This window comes from Brienomyrus brachyistius, chromosome 7 (genome assembly GCF_023856365.1).
Source record: "Brienomyrus brachyistius isolate T26 chromosome 7, BBRACH_0.4, whole genome shotgun sequence".
NCBI lineage: Eukaryota > Metazoa > Chordata > Actinopteri > Osteoglossiformes > Mormyridae > Brienomyrus > Brienomyrus brachyistius.
In genome coordinates this window covers 30,824,949-30,850,961 of record NC_064539.1, presented here as the reverse complement: position 1 = coordinate 30,850,961, position 26,013 = coordinate 30,824,949, and the positions used below count along the sequence as shown (strand labels likewise).

The following is a 26,013-nucleotide window of genomic DNA, read 5'->3' as shown; positions in this document are numbered from 1 at the left end:
GTACCCATCCTGCCCCCTCCACGACTGTTTCACACACCTATGTACTGGGCATGACTCTCTCACTGCGATGGGCTCATCAATGCACTTCTTTGCTTCCACTGTAGTCAGTTTACATGGCAAAGGAAGTTCATATGCCCCATCAGATCATTCCAGCTCCAACAGAGAAGAAGCACTAGGGTGGAAAGTCTTACTGAGACACACAGAAAGATCTCCCAGTTTGTCATGTCCGCCCCTAGTGTCAACAATCTTTTGGACACCAGCTCTCCTCTCCTCACTCTCATCTGAGCACTAGTGTCTGGATTATCATTCTGCAGAATGCATACCATGCTGAGTGCTGGGTGGTTAGCTAAACAGCATCTACTACAGCCTGATTAGCTGCAGCCGGAACAAGATGTGGTAGAGGCCTTTCATACAGCTGAGTTTTAATTTGATGGAGTAATATATGTAAAACATATAACACCAAGTACTTGGCAATTATTTTCATGATATTCAGTCAACTTTACACACATTCAAATAAAGTATTTAAAAAAGGCACAATCTAAAATACTAGAAATTCCACAAAAACAGTCATTATTTATCTTTTTACCAAATACAAACGCTCCTCTACTTACGAATGATACGTTCCAAACAGCCATTCGTAACTTGAAATGTTCATAACTTGAAATAACTCGTTATTCCACATCTTTTTAAGGGTATATGCAAGTACAAAAAACTAGGATGCTGGGAGTACGCACGCTACACTGCTGCACGGCGGGAGTAGCGGCCAGAAGTCATACTAGGCAGAATTGGTGCGCAGAAAAAAAATTGATGTTGCAGACAAGAAACGGGAGCCCAATTAACACAATTTGGACTTACAGGCCTCTTCATTCGTATGTCTGAAAGTTCGTAAATTGAAAGTAGAGTAAGTACAGGAGTGTCTGTAAAACTAAATTATATAAATTAATAAAAATATATTTTTACTGGTAAGCATTCTCCCCTGTGTGAATCCACTGGTGCTTTTTTAGGTATCCTAAATGACTGAAGCTCTTTGTACAGAAGGAGCATTGGTAGGGCCTCTCCCCTGTGTGAATCCGCTGGTGTTCCTTTAGTTTATCTAAACGACTGAAGCTCTTCCCACACTGAAAGCACTGGTAGGATTTCTCACCTGTGTGAATTTGCCGGTGCTTGTTTAGGTCACTTAAATTACTGAAGCTCTTCCCACACTGGGAGCACTGGTAGGGCCTCTCCCCTGTGTGAATGCGCTGGTGAATCTTTAGGCCTCCTACTTGACTGAACCTTTTGTCACACTGGGAGCACTGGTATGGCTTCTCCCCTGTGTGAATCCGCTGGTGGCTCTTCAGGTATGCTAATTGACTAAAGCTCTTCACACAATGGGAACACTGGTAGGGCTTTTCATCTGTGTGAATTTGCTTGTGCTTGTTTAGGGTTCCTAAATGACTGAAGCTCTTCCCACACTGGGAGCACTGGTAGGGCCTCTCTCCTGTGTGAGTTCGCTGATGCGCCTTTAGGTGGCCTGACTGACTGAAACTCTTACCACATTCTAAGCAATGATATGGCTTTTCTCCAGTGTGAATTCTCTGATGTGTCTTTAACTCGCTTAATTGGCGAAAACTCTTTGCACATTGGGAACACTGGTATGGCTTCTCCATTGTGTGAATCCACTGGTGGCTCTTTAGGTGTCCTACAAGACTAGAACTCTTGACATACTGGGAGCACTGGTAAAACTTCTCATTTGTATGAATTTGCTGGTGCTTGTTTAGGGTTCCTAAATGACTGAAGCTCTTCCCACACTGGGAGCACTGGTAGGGCCTCTCTCCTGTGTGAGTTCGTTGGTGCGCCTTTAGGTGGCCTGACTGACTGAAACTCTTACCACATTCTGAGCAATGATAAGGTTTTTCTCCAGTGTGAATTCGCTGATGTGTCTTTAACTCGCTTAATTGGCGAAAACTCTTTGCACATTGGGAGCACTGGTATGGCTTCTCCATTGTGCGAATCCACTGTTGGCTCTTTGGGTGTCCTACAAGACTGAAACTCTTCACATATTGGGAACACTGGTACGATTTCCCATTTGTGTGAATCTGTTGGTGCTTGTTTAGGGTTCCTAAATGACTGAAGCTCTTCCCACACTGGGAACACTGGTAGGCCCTCTCTCCCGTGTGAGTTCGTTGGTGTGCTGTTAGGTGACCTGACTGACTGAAACTCTTACCACATTCTGAGCAGTGAAAAGGCTTTTCTCCAGTGTGAATTCGTTGATGTGTCTTTAACTCGCTTACTTGGCGAAAACTCTTTGCACATTGGGAACACTGGTAGGGCTTCTCCACTGTATGAATCCACTGGTGGCTGTTTAGGTGTCCTACAAGACTGAAACTCTTCACAAATTGGGAGCACTGGTAAGATTTCTCATTTGTGTGAATCTGCTGGTGCTTGTTTAGTGTTCCTAAATGTCTGAAGCTCTTCCCACACTGGGAGCACTGGTAGGGCCTCTCTCCCGTGTGAGTTCGTTGGTGTGCTGTTAGGTGACCTGACTGACTGAAACTCTTACCACATTCTGAGCAGTGAAAAGGCTTTTCTCCAGTGTGAATTCGTTGATGTGTCTTTAACTCGCTTACTTGGCGAAAACGTTTTGCACATTGGGAGCACTGGTAGGGCTTCTCCACTGTATGAATCCACTGGTGGCTGTTTAGGTGTCCTGCATGACTGAAACTCTTCACACATTGGGAGCACTGGTAAGATTTCTCATTTGTGTGAATCTGCTGGTGCTTGTTTAGGGTTTGTAAATGACTGAAGCTCTTTCCACAATGGGAGCACCAGTGAATTTTCAGTATCATACTAGGGCTAAACATTTCAGGGTGAGACTTCTTGATGTGTCTATGGAGGTAAGTCTCTGACGTGTATGACATGGTACAGTGAGAACAGGGGAACTTGTTCACTCTCCTCCCTGGTATGACATCTTGGTCTGAATAATAGGGACAGAGAAGATCAAGCATAAGTTTGGAATGAGGTCATAGGAACAAAAGTGATGGATTCAGGAGAAATAAACACCCCCTGCAGTCGGAGTTCCAACTCGGATAGTCAGAGGAGCCTCTATAACGGGGGTGGGAAATCTTACCTGGGTGTGAACAGCTGACCTAAAGGTTACCCTAAAAACCTGCATACACACCGGCCCTTTGCTGGTAAGACTTACCACCCCTGCTCTACAACCCCGATCTCAGAATTCAAAATGGCGGTGCTATTTATCAGCAGAAGTCAACACTGTAATTATATACTATCTATTAGCACTTATGCCTTGTGTCTCATTAAATTAGTCATACACAAAGTATTGTTTGTGGTCATGTTGCTATGGTGTTTGTATGGGCAAAATACCATATGATGCATTATCATCAACTGGTACTGCTAACAATGGTTAACAATGAACTTGTCTAGAACTGGTTTTGCTAAATGACGTTATAACTTCTTGTACTGAAATACAGTTAGATCGGGCGTGATGTCAGTTCCAGCTCCAACTTTTGACGTCTGAGGTAAACGGAACGCAGCATTAGCACAGAGTAAATCATGGTAAACAACATGGGAACAGTAAATAGGCGATGCTTCGGTTTTACATCACAATTGCTCTCAAAACACAGCAATACCTTTACTGAGCTGACCCTTCTGTACTGGAAAATCAAAACAAGCTGGAGCTGCACTATAACTAATATGTCTTCGTGCTATAGGTCAGGTACGGCTTGGTTCCTGTACGTCAGTCGAAAAGCACCATAACAGAGCAAGAATTCAGTAACACTGTACAAAGCACTAGATATCTGTGTGATGCAGCATGTGGAATTTTCTGGAAGGTAAAAGATTTTTCTATAGCCACCTGGGTCATTTAGAGGTCTGACACTCCCAGCCAGCTTCTCCTCAGTCACGTCCTGAAACATTGTTTCTTCTTTCACCTCCCCATGAAAGACGGGACACACTGTACTCTCTGCTTTCTACAGAAGAGAGGAGAGAGTCAATAAAATTCTTCTATAAATAGTTTGTCTGGTCTATGTGACTGAAAGCAACATGTTTCAGCATCACACAAAGAAGCAGGGCCAGGTCTACCAATGTCTTTACCAGGCATCATACAGGAGACATTGTTCCTGACTGATACTGAACACAAGCTGCCCTCAAGCTGTTGCTCTCTCTCCACTCCTAATCCATCTAAGCAGCTCACTGCTGAAGGTACTACAGGGTAAAAGCACAGCTGACATGGCAGCAGGCCTGTGAAGGTGTTTAGATGCAGATTCACTGTCATAGTTACATGGCTGGAGACAGAGACTGTTAAAAATCCAAGATGACTTCAGAAAGGTCAAGGTTCATGCAGTTGCCTGGATACTAACAAGTAAGGCAGCTGGGCCCCACACCAGCAGCGCTCCATTTCACCTTGTCAGAGCTGCTGTGCCCGGCCCCGTCCACATCCGATATGAGGATGTCCTGCACTTCCTCCTTCACATCTGCCACACTTAGCTGGGGAGGTTTCTGGTCCATGCTGCAGCTGGGCACAGCCATGCAGGGGAACATCTGTGAGCAGAAAGGGATGAAGAACATGCTTTAAACCTGTTCTGAGGCTGTCTCAGTAGAGTTAGTCAGTTTGATCATTTCTTGCTCATTTCTTCAAGAGATAAGAGCAGAAATTCTTCTCCACTGTGATATTCTGTCACTTCCTGGTGAAGGGTTACTGTTTCTCATCCCAGTACAGGGGCGTCGGTAGGATTTTTAGCCCCCCCCAAATAAATATTATTTATGGGCTTAAGTCATGAATAGTTTGCCATCTGCCCCCCAGTAAAGAATCAACCCCCTATACATTCACCTTTAATCATGCCCCCGTCCCACTCTATGATTTATTCAATAATTTTCACCTAGAATCAGTCAAATTAAACTAAAGTTCATCCTATATAGTTCAACACCTATTCTCAGCCTCTTATTTCAAACATCACGCACCATGGATTTGCCCTCATTCCTTCACAAACTCTATTTATTGCCCTCCACTGTTTCCTGCTGGAAGCCACTTATATAACAAGCATTTATTGGACTACTATATATTATTGGAATACTATATTTTTTTCCCTCGATATAAGCATCTGAGAATAATTAAAAGATAGTTCCATCAAATTCCAGGTTTACCATTTATTACAGAAATGTTTTATGGTGACGGCACTGAATGGTTTACCAAAATGAATTAATATAATTCCCGAGATTTTGCAGGAATTACTAATACATTGAATGCCTAGATGCCTTCCAATCACTGCTCCTTTAGTAAAAGAAGGGCTTCTGATGGGCGACCCCCCCACCCCTGTGACGTGCCTCTTCTGTATTCATCTTGGCTACGGAATGAAAGTCAACCATAAGACAAGATCTACAGTTAAACAAATGCTGGGATTCGTTAAAAATCTGCAGTAATATTTGTACAATGTTGAACTATGTTAGTTATATTAGACATTGTTGTCGGCCACACGGGTCTGATGAATTTAAAACAGTGATCTACCTAGGCTTTGCCTAGTTGCAGTTTTTGAAAAGCCGTATCTCTCTCCTTTGCTGCAGTGTTGCTTTTTTCTTTAAAACGAATTTATAAACGACCTACGCAGTTGTTAATCTCTCCATTTCCAGACACGGAAAGCACGGAGCTGTGCGCGTTTTAGCGTCCGTTTCCATGGTGATTCGTTCTTTTCAGCGATCGGCTGATGATGGCTGTTTGTTGTTCCACGGGGCCGCGCTTCGGGTACCATTAACACTCAGAGCTAAATAAACTCAGACCCCAAAGCAGTAATCAGCGTTTCTGGACCTGATACGATGTCTACGTCGTTTCAGGCGCATTGAAGTGATAGTTAAGGTTTAAATCCCAACTCGCTTTCAGGAATACAACCCCAGAATATGAACCCCAACCAGGCAGGGGCGCCCATCAGGCGTGGGGGTGGGCAGAAAGAAAACAAGCCCTCCTCTCCTCCCCTGCCCGCTCGGCAAATTTCAGGTCAGTTCTTTGTTGTTGTTATTGTACATGACAACACAATGAGAAATGAGTCAGCAACTCCCTGAACGGTGCAAACAAAGACATAAGACAAAACGAAATATGTAAATAATATGCACAAAATCGTCAATAAATATGCACAAGTATAAATGTGATGAAGTGTAGCGGTGCGGCGCGTGGTGGATATGTGTGATAGTCCCTCAGTGCCCGGTGCGGTTTTTATTCCCCATCGCAAATATAATCCGCCCACTAGCCAAATGTTGCTTTGGTCCCCGAAAAGGATTGGGCCGACTCATGAATATTGGCATCGGGATACCAACCTTGGTAGTTTTTGGTATCGCTCGTCTTCAATCTCCGCAGCCTACATCCCTCACATTCCTCCCCGCTATTCCGCTGCCATTCAGAACTTGCGTCTGACGTAACGACCAATACGGCGTATTGCGTAATACGCTCAACGGCATGACGTCCAGTTTTTCTACTTAAATCGCTATTGTGAGTAGGATTATTTCTTCCGCATCTCATCCAACGACTCTTTTGCTAATTCCAAAACGTCATTTTAAAGCTGGCAATGGAGGCTTCAGCCGTTGATAGCAGACTAATGCAGTTAATAATGAAGTTATTAGAAAGAGAGCGAGAGACACAGAGAAAGAGAAACAGAGAGAGATCTTGTATGAATTAGGCTACCTTTGTGTGTCCCTCAGCAGTGTTCTGAAGCACCGTCTCTAAACTGTAAGTCTGCTTTAAGATGCAGCGCTGTTATTACCTCGCTAGTGAGAAATGTCATGTGTAGCCTTTAAGTTGCTACACTAGGCTAACTGATAAAATCGTCAGGGCAGCGCTGACAACACGTTTTTGTGTGAGTGTGTAACCGTAGTGTGCGTGTGCAAGGACGTGTGATTGCAGTAATGAGACAGAAAAGCTTGTGCATGTATATTTATTCATTTAATTATTTATTCGTTCGTTGAATTTTTCTATTTATTGCAATATTATTACAGTTAACTATGCGAAGTGATATGGAACTGTAATGCGGTCAAGAGAGCTGCCTGGAACTACGTTCGCCGTGCGTTTCCCTGAAAATAATTGCACACCTCAGAACGTTCGTCAGCCAATCAGATTCAAGCATTCAACGGTCCCGTAGTATAAACGGTTATAATTCGTAAAGCAATTCGCTATTGAGCTAAATATACATTGACAATCTATTGGAACACGTCGGTTAAACTATCAATCTAAATTTAAGCTACTTTTTACTATAAAAATGCCTTTGTAACACATTCGTAAACGTACTTTACTGATGTGAATGCTTGGAGCAGCGGTAAAACTGAACTTGAAAGTACATCATCTGCCAAACAGCCTGATGGCTACGCATGCTCCGATTGTAGGGTAGAGATGAAAGGAGCAGGTACATCAAGGGCAGCCCGGGTCCTGATGGACTTTCTAGAGCATCTGCATTCGCCACGTAGCAGCCCGTCTGTTTGTTTATTTGGTTTGGTATGTATTTTATTCTTATTTGTGGGATTGGAGCTTGTAATGATAATAGTAGTGTTTAAGAGCTTGCTGCACTGCATAACAATTATTTAGCAGGGCTGAGAAAAGGTGAGCACTCTCCCAGTGCTAATGACGCCACCACCCTTTATATCTGCTTTAGAGAAAATGCACTCCGCTAATTGAACAATTAGTTAATAACTATTAACAATGTAAGAACAAGGCTTACTGCACTCTGTAATGTGTTAAATGTAACACTGATTGGTGTGGACACATTAACACCATGCAGTGTTAACACTGGTACATTTGCTGTGTAAAAATGTCCTATGAATGCATTAGAAATGCATTATGAAGGTGCAGTTAATGCAGTGGTTCTCAAAGTCGGTCCGAAGGCCCCACTGCCCTGCTTGTTTTCCTGCTATCCCTGCCCCACATACGAGTCCCAGCCGTCTTTCAGCTTCTGTTTGACTGAACACACCCGATCCAGGTAATCAGCAGTGTGTAAGGCAGGGATAGCTGGAAAACAAGCGGGGCAGTGGGTCCTGAGGACCGACTTTGAGAACCATTGCCTTAATGTAAAGCATTACAAAATTTTCATAATTTAAGGGGCACTGCTGTGCGGCAAACGGATAACCTATTTGTAATCACCTTCTGAGTGTGCTTCCTATACAAGGGATCAGGTACTCCTGCAGGACTGTGGGGAGGGGGGGCAGTAGTTAAGACCCCTATGATTATTAATTATATCACCCTGGGCTTACCAACATTTCCCAGTTTGACCAATAATAAACATGAGTACTCCCTACCTGTTCCCATTCAGATACCGCTGCAGGACTCTGAGCATAACCCACCCAGCCTGCAAACCCCCCCTGATTCAGAGAGGGGCTTCCAGCAGCCTGGACCAGCCTCTGCTGCAGCATTTCATCATGTGCCAGCATTAGGGTCCCTTCCGGCAGCTTCTCTCTGCCTGCATGCACTGTACTGTAAAGCCTGCAGCTGAGTTCCTCCTCAGTCAGCACCTCTACTGCGGCCATTAGGAGCAGCATGGACCATGGCAGCTGTATGGAAGTGTACCCAAAGAGCGCAGGAAACCTGGAGACAGAGTGGAGGGTTGACAGAAGAAGAATGAGGGTGCTGAGGCCAGACCCCAGCAGGGAAGCTCTGCTACCCACTTCCAGCAATCCCTCACAGGGGTTGGACAGGATCAGGTCCAGAAGAAACATCAGGCAAGCTCAGGAGATACAGGCCATCGTCTATGGCTGCAGCCTACACATAATCCTTCTTCAGAGCTGTAGAACTGTTCATTAATGACCATTTCCCTACTTCCTCTGAGTCTGCTTGTCTGTCATGTTCTCCATATTGACTGAAGCTCCTCCCACACTGGGAGATGTGATAGTGCCTCTTGCCTGTATGAGTTCGTTGGTGTCGCATCTGTTCTGATGATTGACCAAACGTCTTCCTTCACACTAACCCATGGTGTGGCGTCACGCATGTATGAATCCACTGGTACGTCTTTAGGACTCTTATTTCACTGAATCTCTTCCCACAGTGGGACTTTGTTGATGTGTCTTTAACTTAATTAATTGGCAAAAACTCTGCCTTTGTACACTGGGAGCACTGGCAATTCCTCTCCCCTGTGTGAATTCGCTGGTGGATCCTTAGGGCTCCTACTTGATTAAAGGTCTTCCCACACTGGGAACACTGGTAGGGCCTCTCCCCTGTGTGAATCCGATGGTGGATCCTTAGGGCTCCTACTTAACTAAAGGTATTCCCACACTGGGAACACTGGTAGGGCCTCTCCCCTGTGTGAATCCGATGGTGGATCCTTAGGGCTCCTACTTGACTGAAGTTCTTCTTACAGTAGGAACATTGGTAAGTCCGTTTTTCTAAAACACTGAAGCCCACTGGGAGGACTGGTAGGGTCTCTCTCCTGTGAGTTTATGCCGTTAGTTGGCCTTACTGACTCTTACCACATTCTGAAGGCTTTTCGCTTGTGTGAACTCATCAGATTTAATTTCCCCCAGCAAATTTAATCTGCCTGCTTTTCAAACTGTTGAGGGTCCTGAAAATTCTTGGGCCAGTACCAAGTATCAGCATCGGGATACCAATCTTAGCATTATTTACTACCGGATTAAAAGGGAAGTGAGTGATATTGCCCGTCCTTAATACTCACCATACACCAATCATGGATGGATGCATTTATTCTCGCTCGTTTTACCGCTGCCCTTTTAAGGATCATGCAATAAAAGAGTCTTAAAAACAGATCGCCTCATGATCTCTTCACCACTTGAAAGCCACAATATTTTATTCAACCTGTGACATAAACTGTATTATTAAACCTGGCCAGCAGAACATTTTGTTTTTCACAGAATAAAAAAAACTATAACAAGCTGGGAAGTTGCTTCACTGTCAGCAGTGTTAGACAAACAGTATCAGTTATGGGTTGAATTTTCTGGGTATATGAAAGGTTTGGACACCATAGCCCATCCCACTTATGCTGACGTTACAGTGTCGCATTATGAGCCCCGTAGCCCATCCCACTTATGCTGACGTTACAGTGTCGCATTATGAGCCCCGTAGCCCATCCCACTTATGCTGACGTTACAGTGTCGCATTATGAGCCCCGTAGCCCATCCCACTTATGATGACGTTACAGTGTCGCATTATGAGCCCCGTAGCCCATCCCACTTATGATGACGTTATAGTGTCACATTATGAGCCCCGTAGCCCATCCTACTTATGATGTTACAGTGTCACATTATGAGCCCCGTAGCCCATCCCACTTATGATGATGTTAGTGTCACATTATGAGCCCCGTAGCCCATCCCACTTATGCTGATGTTACAGTGTCACATTATGAGCCCCGTAGCCCAACCCACTTATGCTGACGTTAGTGTCACATTATGAGCCCCATAGCCCATCCCACTTATGATGATGTGTCACATTATGAGCCCCGTAGCCCATCCCCCTTATGCTGACGTTACAGTGTCACATTATGAGCCCCATAGCCCATCCCACTTATGTTAGTGTCACATTATGAGCCCCGTAGCCCATCCCCCTTATGCTGACGTTACAGTGTCACATTATGAGCCCCATAGCCCATCCCACTTATGATGTTACAGTGTCACATTATGAGCCCCGTAGCCCATCCCCCTTATGCTGACGTTACAGTGTCACATTATGAGCCCCATAGCCCATCCCACTTATGATGTTACAGTGTCACATTATGAGCCCCGTAGCCCATCCCACTTATGCTGACGTTACAGAGCCACATTATGAGCCCAGCATTTCTGTGATGCTATCCTGGAACCATGTTTTTTTTGTGCTGGAGTCCAGCACCATATGCATTCCTCATCCGGAGCATACAATTATTTATACTTTTATTCTTTTTTCTTGTAAATGTACAGCTTGACACATACAACATTTGAAATCACCTTGGTAGAAGTTTTTTTTAAGTTTCCTCATATGGTTCAAAGCTCTGCAGTGGCAGCACACTGTCTCACATCCTGTCTGTCTTACACCATGCAACGTGACCCATTTGGCTGCTTGGCAGAAGCTGAGGTCCACAAATCTCACTTTTTGTGTCCCAAGATACAGAGGAATAATCAAACAGTATAGTGTTGCTTCCCTTCCATAGGGCTTCCTAAGGGATGCCATATACTCTGGGGTCACTTTGTTTGGCATGTTTGGTACTTAAACCGGTGTCTCTCTAAATCTCCTGAGTGAGTGAAATTCCTTCCTCACTGCGTAGTGGTAAGGCGTCTGTCCTTGTGTTTTCGCTGGTGTTTCTGAATCTCTCGTAAACGACCAAAACTCTTCCCACACTGAGCACAGACATAGGGTTTCTCTCCTGTATGAGTTTGTTGGTGAGATTTTAGGTTTCCTTGATGAGTGAAGCTCTTCCCACACTGGGAGCACTTGAAGGGTCGCTCTCCTGTGTGAATGCGCTGGTGCGTCTTTAGGGCTCCTAACTGAATGAAGCTCTTCCCACAATGGGAGCACTGGTAGGGCCTTTCCCCCGTGTGAATCCGTTGGTGCATCTTTAGGGTTCCTACCTGACTGAAACTCTTCTCACAATGGGAGCACTGGTAGGGTCTCTCCCCAGTGTGAGTTCGTTCATGTGCCTTTAGAGTTCCTACTTGACTGAAACTCTTCCCACAGTGGGAACACTGGTAGGGCTTCTCGCCTGTGTGAATTTGCTGGTGCATCTTTAGTTCTTCAACGCATGTGAACCTGTGACCACACTGGGAGCAGAGGTAGGGTTTCTCTACTATGTGACTTTGCTGATGTGTTTTTAGGTCTTTGAACCAAGTGAAGCTCTTCCCACACTGGGAACACTGATATGACTTCTCTATTCCGTGGGTCCGCATATGCCTTTGTAATTCACCTGACCGAGTGAAATTTTTCCCACAATGTGAGCAGTGATGCGGTCTCTCCCCCGTGTGAGTCCGCTGGTGTATCTTTAGGCTTCCTAACTGACTGAAGCTCTTCCCACACTGGGAGCACTGGTAGGGCCTCTCCCCTGTGTGAATCCGCTGGTGTCTTCTTAGGTCTTCTAAATGATTGAAAGTCTTCCCACAATGGGAGCACCAGTGAACTTTCAGTATCACACCGGGGCCAAACTCCTCAGGGTGGAATTTCTTAATGTGTCTATGAAGGTAAGTCTCTAATGTGTAGGACGAAGGACAATGAGAACAGGGGAACTTGTCCACTCTCTTCCCTGGTACGAGAGCTTGGACTGAATAAAGAGGCATGGAGAAGAGCAAACATAAGCTTGGAACTGGGCAATAGGAACAAAAGTGATGGATTCAGGAGAAATAAAGTCCATGGCAGTGGAGTCTAATAGAGCAAGAATTCAGTAGCACAGATTGCATACAGCACTAGATATCTGTGTGATGCACCATGTAGAATATTCAGGAAGCTGGAAGATTTTTCTGTAGTCACCTGGGTTAGGAGGCCTGACACTCCCTCTTCTTGTTCTCCGTCTCCCTTTAGTATGGTCCACCTGAAGAGGGACAGTCACCTTCTCCTCAGTCACGTCCTGAAACACGGTTTCTTTTTTCACCTCCCCATTAAAGACGGGACCTACTGTACTCTCTGCATTCTGAGGAAAAGAGAACAGAGTCAATAATATTCTTCTATAAAGAGTTCGTAAGGTCTATGGGAGTGAAAGCAAACCTGTTTCAACATCATACAAAGAAGCAGGTCCAGGTCTACCAATGTTTTTACCAGGAAACATACAGGAGACATTTTTCCTGACTGATACTGAACACAAGGTGCCCTCAAGCTGCTGCTCTCTCTCCACTCCAATTCCATCTAAGCAGCTCACTGCTGAAGGTACTACAGGTTAAAAGCACAGCTGACATGACAGCAGGCCTGTGAAGGTGTTTAGATGCAGATTCACTGTCATAGTTACATGGCTGAAGGCAGGATAGACAGAGACTGTTAAAAATCCCAGATGACTTCAGAAAGGCCATTTTTATGTGGTTGCCTGGATACTAACAAGTAAGGCAGCTGGGCCCCACACCAACAGCGCTCCATTTCACCTTGTCAGGGCTGCTGTGCCCAGCCTCGTCCACATCCGATATGAGGATGTCCTGCGCTTCCTCCTTCACATCTGCCTCACTTAGCTGGGGAGGTTTCTGGTCCATGCTGCAGCTGGGCACAGCCCTGCAGGAGGACGTCTGAGAGCAGAAAGGGAACGATGAACATACATTGAACCTGTTCATTATAAAGATCATGTATCGGTCCTGCCCCATCAGACTCTGAGCTCTCAGCTCTGCTCTAATTGGGTCATCAGGATGAAGATCCAAAGTATCTGGAAACTTGTCCTGCCTAATGTAGCCATTGGACTCTGTGCCTGTGATCAGAAGGTTGCCAGTTCAAATCCTGCAGCTGGCTGAGTTCTCATATCAGTGTTGGGCCCTTTAGCAAGGCCCCTAAAGCCAAAAATGCTATAGAAACTTGCAATTAATGGCAAACGATGGCATTGCAGAGACAGAGGACATGTAAAAACTGCAGAATTCTTTTATACTTGTGCAAATGGCATATAAAGTCCAGTTCCAGCATCATGGCTGGATGGAATTCTGAAGAGGATGCAGTCCTGGAGACTGGAGCTGCCTCTACTCTACATGTCCATGGGCTGACCTGAAATAACAAGACTAGAACTGAACTTACCTGCTAGGGGTTCAAGTGCAGCCAGCCTTACTGTGGCTTTGGTGAGAAGCCCAAGGTTCACGTTCACGCTGCTTTGTTAGTAAACACTTTTCATCTCCTCTGTCTGTGGTCATGGATGGAACTAAAGAAAAGAAAACTTGGCATGACAAACACACCAAAACTAAAAACTATTCATTTATAGTTAGATATTATTCCTCCAAAGCACTTAAACGAATCAGCATCCCTAAAACAATGGCAAAGTAGATGCTGTGGGAATACGAAGAGTATAGGTCAATTCCCTGGATGGCTCCATCACCCCTTCCCCCCTACACTAGGGCTGGTCAATATCATATCCATATTGTATCACAATTATCACCAGGGCTTCAGATGATGAACTTTTCGGTACTATACGGACATTTATTTGCCCCCACAGTTTGGTAAGCAGGTTAGAAGTATGCTTAAAATATTAATGAGGCAATATTAATGGCCAAAATTCATCAATATAAATTTGGCATATCCTTATGTTTCATAAACGTGTCAGACTTTGCAAGTGCAAAAAGTACCACCACACCACCAACTCTGTTTATCCACAAGATCTCCTCTTTTAAAAGATGTCATAGCTGCTGAGCTGTTCCTTTCTTCACTGACACTTCAGTGCACATCGCCCTGAAGTATACCAAACCATAGTATGCCAGCAGTATTATGTGGTGTGCTCCATTACAGAGCACATCGCCCTGAAGTATACCAAACCATAGTATGCCAGCAGTATTATGTGGTGTGCTCTACTACAGAGCACATCGCCCTGAAGTATACCAAACCATAGTATACCAACAGTATTATGTGGTGTGCTCCATTACAGAGCACATCGCCCTGAAGTATACCAAACCATAGTATACCAACTGTATTATGTGGTGTGCTCCATTACAGAGCACACCGCCCTGAAGTATACCAAACCATAGTATACCAACAGTATTATGTGGTGTGCTCTACTACAGAGCACATCGCCCTGAAGTATACCAAACCATAGTATACCAAAACAGTATTTTGTGGTATCCTCTGCTACAGTTCATGTTGCACTGAAGTATACCAAACCATAGTATACCAACAGTATTATGTGGTGTGCTCCATTACAGAGTACATCGCCCTGAAGTATACCAAACCATAGTATGCCAACAGTAGTATGTGGTGTTCCACATTCTGAATTTAATAAACATAAAGATACACCAATTTTACAGTGATTACAAACTTTTGGGTATAGTAAAACTACCATCCGTTTACTAATTCGTTTAACAAATTGCGAGTGAAAACCTCCACATAGTACCGAAAAGCCGGCATCCGCCTTATATTTCACCTGTCATTTGAAGCCCTGCTGATTATAGCGCATGTGCCTACCCCAAACTATCTCTAGCCCCCCTACACACTCTCCCCCCTCCCCAAAAAATCTGCATTTCTGCCTGTCTTTCATGTCCCACCAATCAGTGAAAATGTTTCAAGTGTGATTTTTCTCAAAAAAAAAAAAAATTTTTTATTAAGTTTCCCCCATACAATATGCGTGTTACCGTCAAAAAAGATCCATCATATACTTTCTGAATAGCACACTAATGGGATAAGAGTCCACATGGCTGACTGTTCCCAAAAACATACATATTCCTATTCGGAGAATTAGAATAGAATTAGGTGATTGGTGGTCCTCTGCATATAACCCATATGTGACATACAGGGGGCAGCTAATTCAGCGCCCAGGGAGCAGTGTTTGGGGGCGGCACCTTGCTCAGGGTACCTCAGTGGTGCCTTGCTGGTCAGGGATTTGAACCTACAATCTTTCAATTACAAGTGCGCTTCCTTAACCATTAGCCACCGCTGCCCCTGGTAGCAGTATCCTGCAGTAAAAAATCATTGCCATTTTCGATACTAACACAATATATAATGTAATTTTCATGTGTTTTTAATTACAATTTTCTTTGCAGTATATACACTTCACCTTTTGTATCTACTATCCATCCATCCATTTTCCAAACCGCTTATCCTTCTAGGTGGCGGGGGGTCCGGAGCCAATCACAGAAGCTACGGGCACAAGGCGGGGAACAACCAAGAATGGGGGGCCAGCCCATCGCAGGGCACACTCACACACCATGCACTCAGACATGCACACCAATGGGCATTGCCATGACAGTATAGCATAACAATAATATAATGTATAGAAGTAGCCACTGTAATTGTATTCAGAGATATACAAAGCAGTAAATAAACATTGTTTAAAACTGGATACTAATTTGTACTATTAAATGTATTATGGAACAGTACACATCACTATAACAAGTCTGCATGTTATAAGGCAAAGCACACACACTTCAAACAACGGAATGATCAACACTAATCAGCACGACCTCAGATGATTGGGTTGTGATCTGCTCTTTACACAGGTAAAAATGATTGTAGACTGTTGTCTTTAATGTGGAACTGTTTAACCAGAACTGTTTAACAAAATGTTTTAACCCTTATTGTGTCATGCGTCTGTCCTAAAAATGCTTAGCAAAATTTTTGGTGTTTGCCCCCTTTGTCAGTATCATGCGGTGGCACAACTTGTATGCAGGCTGGCATATGTGCTGTGGTTAACTGGCACACCACCAAAGGCATTCCAGACACCATTCCAGCTACGCTGTTTATCACTTAAGTGAAGTGATCATCTTAATGGCTACGTTCACATTACCAGGCTGAAGTGACTCAAATCTGATTTTTTGCCTTAATGTGACACGGGTCGTTCTTTTTTTCAGGGCTGTCTGAACACAGAAATCTGGTCTTTTCAATTCAGATTTTAGTCACTTTCATATGTGGACCTAGATCGTTTAGATTCGCGGCCATTGCCACATGAATGACAATGTGTTTCTTTTGTTTTACCATGTACATACGCTAAGCGCTGTCACTGCCAGCCAGCACAGCTAAATAACAATGGGGCAGAGCTACAGCTGTGACAGCGCGTATCCGACCTGAGCAAAAAAATCGGCATTGACCGGTGAGGCTTTATAATGTCACCGTAGCCAGTCACAGCCCATGTGCGAGAGAGCAGTTATGACACTTGTGCGTTGGTAGGGCTCCAAGTCTCAGTGGTCAGCGCGAAGCAGAAGTGCGGGCTGTTAAATCAATACCATGAAAAACGAGTACTGAGCCGTTTTATACATGATATAATCGATACTACCACAAAATGGCTCATTTTAAACGGGTTATACTGTCATGGTAAATAATTTACGCCTAACCTGTTATAAGCAAGTTTAAGTGCAGGATTTGGGATTAAAGCGCTTTCACCAAACACACATATACGAGCTGCCTGACGTATGTAAAACCCCTAAGGACAGGAGCCCATACCAGGCAGGGCCTCCCATGGGGGGGGGGGGGGGATTTTTAGTGGCCCAGCAGCAACCCCTCTCCCCCCTCGGCAAATTTCAATTCAGTCTATACAAAACAGGCAGTAAATATGTGCACAATTACCAATGTAATAAATAGTATGTAGTGGTGCGGCGAGTGCGGATATGACTTCCAGTGCCCGGTTCATCTTTCATTCCATCACCCGGCAAATTTATTCCGCTTATGCTTTTATGTCAAACATAATGTAAAATGTTTGGATCGGCGCGGAACACGGACACCGGAATACCAATCCTGACATTATTTGTTTTCGGTTCGAAATGAAAATCAGTGGCATCGTCCGTTCCCGTACTCACCTCAAATCCCTCAACTTCCATCCGGCTCCTCCAGCGTATCCAACGTCATGATGTAACGACAATCGCTGCGTATTACGCTAAAAACGTTCAACGCCTTGACGTTTCATTTGCTGCCGCAATGTGTGGCCACGCCCCATTTATGCCGAATGTATTTTGTCATATCGAGTGTTGGGGCAACTTAAGTATTACAATAATTCCGGATATTTTGCCATTACTAACGAGGCTTCTGTAAGTTTTAGTTAAAGCATACATTTATTAAAACTGTAGTATTTATTAGACAGTAGTATGGTTTTACCCATAACACCTCAAGCCCTCATTATCCTCAAGCGAATGGGACAGCTGAGAGGGCTGTACAGACAAGCGCATCCTCAAGCAACCAGATCCTCATCTTGCTCTGATGTGTTATTCTGCATAAGTGCAACTGGAACAGGTCCAGTGAACTGAATGCCAGATCAAAATGATGCTCCCTACCCTGGATATGAAGCTGCAGCCTAAACACATCAGCCATGAGCAAGTACTTCAGGGGGACAGCAGAGCTAAAGAAGCCTACTGGTGCTTCTTTAACCACCGACATTCAGCACAAGCTCTGCCGGATTTACACCATGGTCAGAGTGTGACAGTCAAACTAGATGGGGAGAAGGGTTGGAAAACATCAGCTAAGGTCATAGGCAAATCTCCCAAGCCAAGATCCTATGTGGTCAGAACAGACACTGGAATGGTCACTTGTCAGAACATGAGACATCTTCAGGTTGTGCCAGAGTCACCTTCTCCCGAGACACCAGACCAGCAGGATGGAGGTGATGCAGGACCAACTGGAGAGACCAATTTGTGGCAAGATCTTGTGGTTTGTGCACATATATTTTTTATTTTAAACACACTTCATTATACGAAGAATGATGGCACACCTAAAACACAGAGCAAGAATTAGTACGCAAGGTTTTCTCATTTAAACTCATTATACAGGAGGAAAATGGCTTAATGAGGCATGTTAAAAAATCTACACCCAAGTATCTAAGGGGGAAATTCTGCAACAGGTTTTAAAACTGAATTTCAGGCTCTGACAGCAGTTTGATGAAAGGCTTCAACTAGGTTTTAGAAAGACATATATTTATTATTGAGATGAACTGCACCCTGTTTAGTAGGTTCAGCATATATATTATTGATTTGTTTGACTAATTTTGGCATTGTGATGTTAGTCAGGTGTAGCACAAGGAGCAGAGAGAGCAGGAGAAAACTCAAATGCAAAGAACAGAGAAGAGAGTTTGCTACTTGCATCAAAAGAGGTGAGAATGGTGTGTCAAGCATGTGGAAAAAGTGTTTATACTGTTAGTTTTGGTGATGTTTTGTGTGCTGTAGGGAAAGGACCAACATGTCAGGGAGCTCGGCATTAATAGTAGTTTCCTCTATCCAACTCCACACAGCAATCGTATTACTGTGCAGAAGATATCACCAGGGTGCTCAGGCTTGCATCTTCAATGTTTTGTGTGTGGAGGTTGGTAGAAGAATATAGTTCCTACATTAAACTGCTCACTATGAAGTCTGTGGATTATCTTGAGTAACCAGGTCATAATTTCTGGTAAGAGACATTGCTATTGAATTTTTAAGATTTTGAACATTAAATGTATGTTATGTGCACTTTAATCATCACAGATAGAACGCCATTCACTCCCATTATATTCGAGAGAAGCCTGATACTTCTATGGCTGATACCTTCAAAACTAGGCAACTCCCAGCAGAGCAACCTAAAGCCCTATTGAAATATGCCTTTTTTCAGTTCTGGGGTGAACTGCCCCTTTAAGTGTTCTTCACTGAAGATCCTCCCACACTGGGATCACTGGTAGGGCCTCTCGCCCGTGAAAGTCCACTGGTGTTTCACTAGTTATGATGATTGACCAAACATCTTCCTGCTCTCTGAGCAGTGATAGGGCATCTCTCCTATGTGGAAATATTGATTAACGTTTGGGTTTCCAATTTCAGTGAACCACTTCCCCCACTTAAAAAAGATATGGCTTTTCTCCTATGTCAATCCACTGGTGTTTTAAGTCTCCTATCCCAATATTTTTTTTCGTATTGGGAGCACTCGTAACACATCACCCCTCTGTGAGTCTGTGTGACTTTAGGTCTCCAAAGCAAGGAAGACTATTCCCACAATGGGAACACAGGCAGAGTTATTCCCCAGTGTGAGTTTGCTGGTGTGTTTTAAGATCTCTTAATCGAATAAAAGTCTTTGCACAATGAGAACAGTGAAAAGGCCTTTCTCCTGTGTGAGTTCGCTGGTGTGCCTTTAAGCTGCTTGACTGGCTGAAGCTCTTCCCACACTGGGAACAGCGATAGGGCCTCTCCCCTGTGTGAGTCAGTTGATGAATCTTTACATATTCTAAACGACCAAAACTTCTTCCACACTTAGAGCAGTGATAGGGTTTCTCTCCTGAGTGAGTCAACTGGTGTGATTTCAGGTAGCGTAGGAGACGGAAACTCTTCCCACACTGGGAGCACTGGTAGGGCATCTCGTTTGTGTGAATCTGTTGGTGTCTCTTCAGTTCTGATGATTGACCAAATGTCTTCCTGCACTCTGAGCAGTGGTAGGGCTTCTCTCCAGTGTGGATACGCTGATGAGCTTTTAGGTTTCCTACTTCACTGAACCTCTTTCCACACTGAAAGCAAAGATATGGCTTTTCTCCTGTGTGGGTGCGCTGGTGTTTCTTTAAATCTTTTAATAAAGAGAAGCTCTTCCCACACTGGGAGCACTGATGTGGCTTCTCCCCTGTGTGAATTCGCTGGTGTTTCCTTAAGTCTCCCACCCGAACAAAGGTTTTTTCACACTTGGAGCACTGGTAGGGCCTCTCTCCTGTGTGTGCCTGCTGGTGTGACTTTAGGTTTCTTAAGCAGGTAAAACTGTTCCCACACTGGGAGCACTGGTAAGGCCTCTCCCCTGTGTGAGTCTTCTGGTGTGACTTCAGGTTCCTTAAGCAGGTAAATCTCTTCCCACACTGGGAGCACTGGTATGGTCTTTCCCCGGTGTGAATTTGCTGGTGTGTCTTAAGATCCCTTAATTGAATAAAAGTCTTTGCACACTGGGAGCACTGGTAAGGCCTCTCTCCTGTGTGAGTTCGCTGGTGTGCCTTTAGGTTGCCTAACTGACTGAAACTCTTACCACATTCTGAGCAGTGATAAGGCTTTTCTCCTGTGTGAGTTCGTTGATGTGTCTTTAAGCCAACTAAGTGGCTAAAACTTTTTCCACACTCTGAGCACTGGTAGGGCCTCTCTCCTGTGTGAGTCCGCTGGTGAGTCTGTAGGACTCTCAGTTCAGTGAACGTCTTTCCACACTCTGAGCAATGGTGTGGCCTTTCTCCTGTATGAATCCGCTGATGTGTCTTCAGGTTCCCTAACTGACTGAATCTTTTCTCACAGTGAGAGCACTGGTAGGGCCTCTCCCCCGTATGAGTCCTTTGATGAACTTTCAGGCTAATTGAATGTCTGAAGCTCTTTCCACATTCGGAACATTTGTAGGGCTTCTCATCTGTATGACTTTGCTTGTGAATCTTTAATTCTTCAATGCATGTGAACCTGTGACCACACTGGGAGCAGAGGAAGGGTTTCTCTACTATGTGACCTTGTTGATGTGTTTTTAGGTCTTTGAACCAAGTGAAGCTCATCCCACACTGGGAACAATGATAGTTCTTCTCTATTCCATGAGTTAGCATATGTCTTTTTAAGTCGCCTGACTGAGTGAAATTTTTCCCACAGTGTGAGCACTGATGGGGTTTCTCCCCTGTGTGAATTCGCTGGTGCATCTTTAGGCTTCCTACCTGACTGAAACGCTTCCCACACTGGGAGCACTGGTAGGGCCTCTCCCCTGTGTGAGTCCGCTCATGTGCTTTTAGGGTTCCAACTTGACTGAAGCTCTTTCCACAGTGCGAGCACTGGTTGGGCTTCCCACCGGTATGACTTTGCTCATGCATCTTTAGTTCTTCAATGCATGTGAATCTATGATCACACTGGGAGCAGAGGTAGGGTTTCTCTACTATGTGACCTTGTTCGTGTGCTTTTAGGTCTTTGGACCAAGTGAAACTCTTCCCACACTGTGAACAGTGATAGGGTTTCTGTATTCTGTGGGTCCGCATATGCCTTTGTAAGTCGCCTGACTGAGTGAAATTTCTCTCACAATGTGAACACTGATGTGGTCTCTCCCCTGTATGAATCCGTTGGTGCACCTTTAGACTTCCTACCTGACTGAAACTCTTCTCACATTGGGAGCACTTGTAGGGCCTCTCCCCTTTATGACTCCGCTGGTGTGCTTTTAGGTTTCTTAAAGTAGTGAAAGTCTTCCCACAATGGGAACAGCAATGAACTTTCAGTATCACACCAGAGCCAAGCTCCTCAGGGTGGGATTTGTTCATGTGTCTCTGGAGGGACGTTTCTGTTGTGTAGGACGAGGAACAGTGAGAACAGAGGAACTTCTTCACCTTCCTCCCTGGTACCAGAGCTTGAACTGAAAAATAAGGTATGGAAAAGAACCATGAAAATAGGTTTGGAAATGGGTAATGGGAGCAATAGTATTCATGAGAAATTAAGTTCATAGCTGCTCTGACCAAGAAATCAATAATTCAATAACAGACTGTGGAACAACATGTGGAATTTTCTTGAAGGTGAAAAATGTTTCTATAGTCACCTGGGTTAGGAGGCCTGACACTCCCTCTTCTCGTTCTCCGTCTCCCTTCAGTATCGTCCACATGAAGAGGGACAGTCAGCATCTCCTCCGTCACGTCCTGAAACACTGATTCTTTTTTCACCTCCCCATTAAAGACGGGACACACTGTGCTCTCTGCTTTCTGAGGGAAAGAGAAACATTCTTCAGTAAATAATTCATCTAGGCTATGGGACTGAAAGAGACATGTTTCAGCATCACAAAAAGAGACAGGGTCAGGTCTACTAATAATTTACCAGGCATCACACTCTTTGCCTGACTGATAATAAACACAAGCTGCCCTCAAGCTGCTGCTCTCTCTCCACTCCTAATCCATCTAAGCAGCTCACTGCTGAAGGTACTACAGGGTAAAAGCACAGCTGACATGACAGCAGGCCTGTGAAGGTGTTTAGATGTAGATTCACTGTCATAGTTACATGGCTGGAGGCAGGACACACAGAGACTGTTAAAAATCCCAGACGACTTCAGAAAGGTCAAGGTTCATACGGTTACTTGGATACTGCTAATCGATACAGTAGTGGCCACTTGTTTCAAGAGTGCAACTGCTATACCTGTACCCAGTAAGTCTAGACCCATTTCAGTTTACATGCAGACATGCAGAGCTTATCGCTCCACTGAGGATGCAGCATCCACCACACTCCATCTCATTCTGACCCACTTGGAAAACTCAAACAACTATGCCAGAATCCTCATTGTCGACTTCAGCTCTGCTTTTAATAATCGTATCCCAACAGTTGACTGAGAAGCTTGCAACTACAACTGAATTCTGGACTTCCCGATGCTAAGGCAGCAGAAAGGTAGAGTTCGCAACTACAAACCCCACTTCATTGAGCACAGGCGCACCTGAAGTCTGTGTCCTAAGCCACCTACTGTTCAACGTTCTAACCCACGAGGGCGTTGCCAGATTTAAATCCAACCACATCACCAAGTTTGCTATCGACACCACAGTGGTGGTCAGTAATGGGGACAAGTCATCAGTAGTCATCAGTAATGGGGACAAGTCAGCATACAGGATAGAAGTGGAGCAGCTGAAGGCATGGTGCAAGAACCATGATCTCGCACACAAGTTCAAGAAGACCAAGGAGATGCTCATCGAATTCAGGAGAGCTTGCTTGCGACAGCATCCTCCACTGCATTTATTTGGGTGCGTTTCCCAATAAAGATCAATGATAATGGATCTGAATAATGGACAAAATAACAAACGATGTAGGTAAAGAACGAGTGAGATTTTTATGTTTAGTGACATGTATGTTGTATTATCGTCACGTCACATTTGACACAATTTCAAAACAATAACAAAATATGTGAAAGCACACAAAGTTAAGACCAATGTATGCATACAAATGTACTAAAAATGACAAAGAAATCTAATCTAAGGCCACTTAAAAAAAAAAAAAATTGGAAATGTTTTTTTTATTATTTATTTAAAATCGCATGGAAAATGCCCAAGAATGACGAAATTTGAATTTCCTGCGCATTCCACATCGACGATTGATCCACATTGTGTAATCCTAGTCTTGGAATGGTTTCATGAACCTAAATCTGTCTCTACCTGAAATGGGCTGGTGCAAAGATTTAAATCTGGGGAAGTGATGTGGTACATGTTCTTAAGTACTTGTTTGTAGAGTTGCATTTCCTTGTTCAACCATTCAGGTTCCTGTATTTTGTAAATTCCTCATGTTTTAACATGTTTTAATACAATTTCTTTCTAGATATATATTTTAAAATCTTGGTTGTTCATTTAGAATGGGAATAACAAACAGAATATTGGTTTCAAATAGTATCATTTTTATATTCACGAATGAAACATCAATATAAAGTATCCAAATCCATAGTTGGGAAGGCATTTATGAGATACACATGGATCAAGGAATTTACATTCTTGTATTTTCTTACATTTAATATATTTGAAACGCAACAAACTGGAAGAACTGAGGAGGCGTACTAAGTAGGTCTGCTCTCTTCGGTATGTATTTTCAAATATGTGTTTTCTTACATATTTGAAAGTCTAAACAGTCAATCAAAATCTGTAAAAAAAACAAAAAAAATCCCGCCTGCCCTTACCCACCCCCTCCAAAAAAAAGGACGAGAACCAATTTTTTTTTTTTAAGTGGCCTAATCCAACCACATCAGCAGCGCTCCATTTCACCTTGTCAGGGCTGCTGTGCCCGGCCCCGTCCACATCCAATATGAGGACGTCCTGCACTTCCTCCTTCACATCTGCCACACTTAGCTGGGGAGGTTTCTGGTCCATGCTGCAGCTGGGAACGATGAACATGCTTTGAACCTGTTCATTTACCAGGATCATGATACAAACGATGTATCTGTCCTGCAGCATCAGTCACACACCTCTCAGACGTACACGCCAAACTAAAAACACTCAAGTCGTAACGAGATATTATTCTTCTAATGCAACAAATGAACCAGCTTTCCTAAAAGAATAACAATGTAGATGCTGTGGGTACGACAACAGTGTTGGTCTATTCCCTGGGGGGCACCATCACCCCCCCTCCATCTAATGCCTACTCCTCCCACACCCCCAACCTATCTTAGCTCTAGTCATTCTATACGCTCCTCCCAAAAATATTTAATCAAAAGCCTAAATTTGACTTGTCTCAATGTCATCAGGTTCACCACTGAACTTGCGTCTCATGTGCCACCATTAATTGACACTGCTTCAGTTATAGTGTGATTTGCCTCAAAATGTGAACAGTTCCAGATCTCAGGCAGGAGGGGGGGTCATAATGCGACATTGCCCCTTCATTATAGCACTGTGGCCCCTCATTATTCCATTGCAGTTTATCTACTACAACGCTATACTCTTCATTTTTTTTTATTCTGTAGTTCTGATTCACATCCATATTGTATCCATATTGATTCATTGTCTTGGACTATGACAATAAAGTTTATCTTTTTATATTAGATAATCTGGAACCACCATTAAAATTGCAAAGCTTGCTAAGTCTTGTTTCCTATCAATGAGTAGAAATATTTTAGTGGAACTAAAATATGATGGGTTAATGGGTTAAACAAAGCAGACTATCACAGTCCTTGAAATGTGACAACCGCATGTCCATTAAGTGTCTTCCCGATATTAACACTGTTTTGTTTTGTGGAGTTTGCATGTTAACTCTGTGTATTACTGCCTTGTGCCAATTGCAATGATTATGTTATGTATAACGAATACTCGATAAATCGTCATATTAATCAGTAGGTTACTTGATTATTCATATAATTGATAGTGACAGCCCAGCCCTTCCCTTGTCGATAAATCTGGTCGATCGACGGACGTGGATTATTGCCGTTACATAGTTTTTCATTCTCTCTCATTTCTCTTTTGGTTAACAATAAATAATAATAACCAGGTCACCCCCCCCCCCCACAAATATAACTAGCCCCTAATGGCCATCCCAATCAAAATTTTCTTCAGGCACCACCCCTAAGGATGTGCGCACAGATGCTGAATTGTCGATTCTTTCGATTTGAATGTTTAATTTTAAGAATTGATTTTTACGCTAAAAATATTAATTTGTTATCTGATAAGTTAAATGCTTGTATTATTAGAAGAACAGGACTTGAATTCCTACCAGTCAGGGCCTGGTATAAAGGGGGAGAATGGAAGGAAAGGGGACTTTCAGGGACCCGAGGACAACCCCCTTTCGGCAAATTTCAGTTCAGTTAAATTCTTTATTACTGTTATTTTACATCAGCACAACAAGACTTAGTAACGCTCTAAACGGTGCAAACATAAACACGACAGAACGTAATAACTAAATAATACGTACACAATGGCCAATAAATATGTGAAAAATACATACGTGATAAATAGCATGTGGTGGTGTGGTGCGCGGGGGATATGCGTGATAGTTTTTTACAGTCTGGTTTCTCTTTTATTCAACCCCGCAAATATAATCCACCCGTTATCCAAATTTTGCTTAGGGTCCCGAAAAGCCTGGATCGGTACCGAATAT

At 43.8% G+C, this 26,013-nt stretch overlaps 2 protein-coding genes, 1 long non-coding RNA gene and 1 pseudogene across 33 annotated transcripts in view; 1 reads left to right on the top strand and 3 right to left on the bottom strand.

The window, feature by feature from the left end:
- The window catches only part of LOC125746338 (zinc finger protein 208-like), a 51,602-nt pseudogene extending 25,713 nt beyond the window's left edge, over positions 1 to 25,889 (bottom strand).
- The window catches only part of LOC125746298 (zinc finger protein 239-like), an 80,045-nt gene that overhangs the window by 5,123 nt on the left and 48,909 nt on the right, over positions 1 to 26,013 (bottom strand). For 8 of the 31 annotated variants that reach the window (XM_049020114.1, XM_049020115.1, XM_049020117.1 and 5 more), the window contains 2 exons: positions 22,007 to 22,166; positions 18,174 to 21,826 (listed from right to left, as the gene is read on the bottom strand). The exons of 14 other annotated variants lie outside the window; for them this stretch is intronic. In XM_049020114.1, the coding sequence (XP_048876071.1) occupies positions 19,503 to 21,826; positions 22,007 to 22,166 (2,484 nt within the window). In that variant the 3' untranslated portion in view covers positions 18,174 to 19,502. Of the gene's footprint in view, positions 1 to 10,825; positions 12,567 to 12,965; positions 13,147 to 13,639; positions 13,761 to 15,599; positions 17,329 to 18,173; positions 21,827 to 22,006; positions 22,167 to 25,860; positions 25,921 to 26,013 lie in introns of those variants that run through there. 9 more of the 31 variants (XM_049020128.1, XM_049020131.1, XM_049020130.1 and 6 more) reach the window with 6 other exon arrangements.
- Positions 406 to 25,997, bottom strand: LOC125746313 (zinc finger protein 271-like). Its single transcript, XM_049020177.1, is given in 5 exon segments — positions 406 to 1,058; positions 1,061 to 2,956; positions 3,854 to 3,968; positions 24,192 to 24,303; positions 25,861 to 25,997. Coding segments are annotated over 5 exon segments (2,256 nt in total). The 5' UTR covers positions 25,875 to 25,997; the 3' UTR covers positions 406 to 939.
- LOC125746339 (uncharacterized) lies at positions 6,449 to 9,724 on the top strand. The gene is made up of 3 exons (XR_007398941.1): positions 6,449 to 6,712; positions 7,363 to 7,471; positions 8,283 to 9,724. It is a non-coding gene; the product is annotated as an uncharacterized LOC125746339 (long non-coding RNA).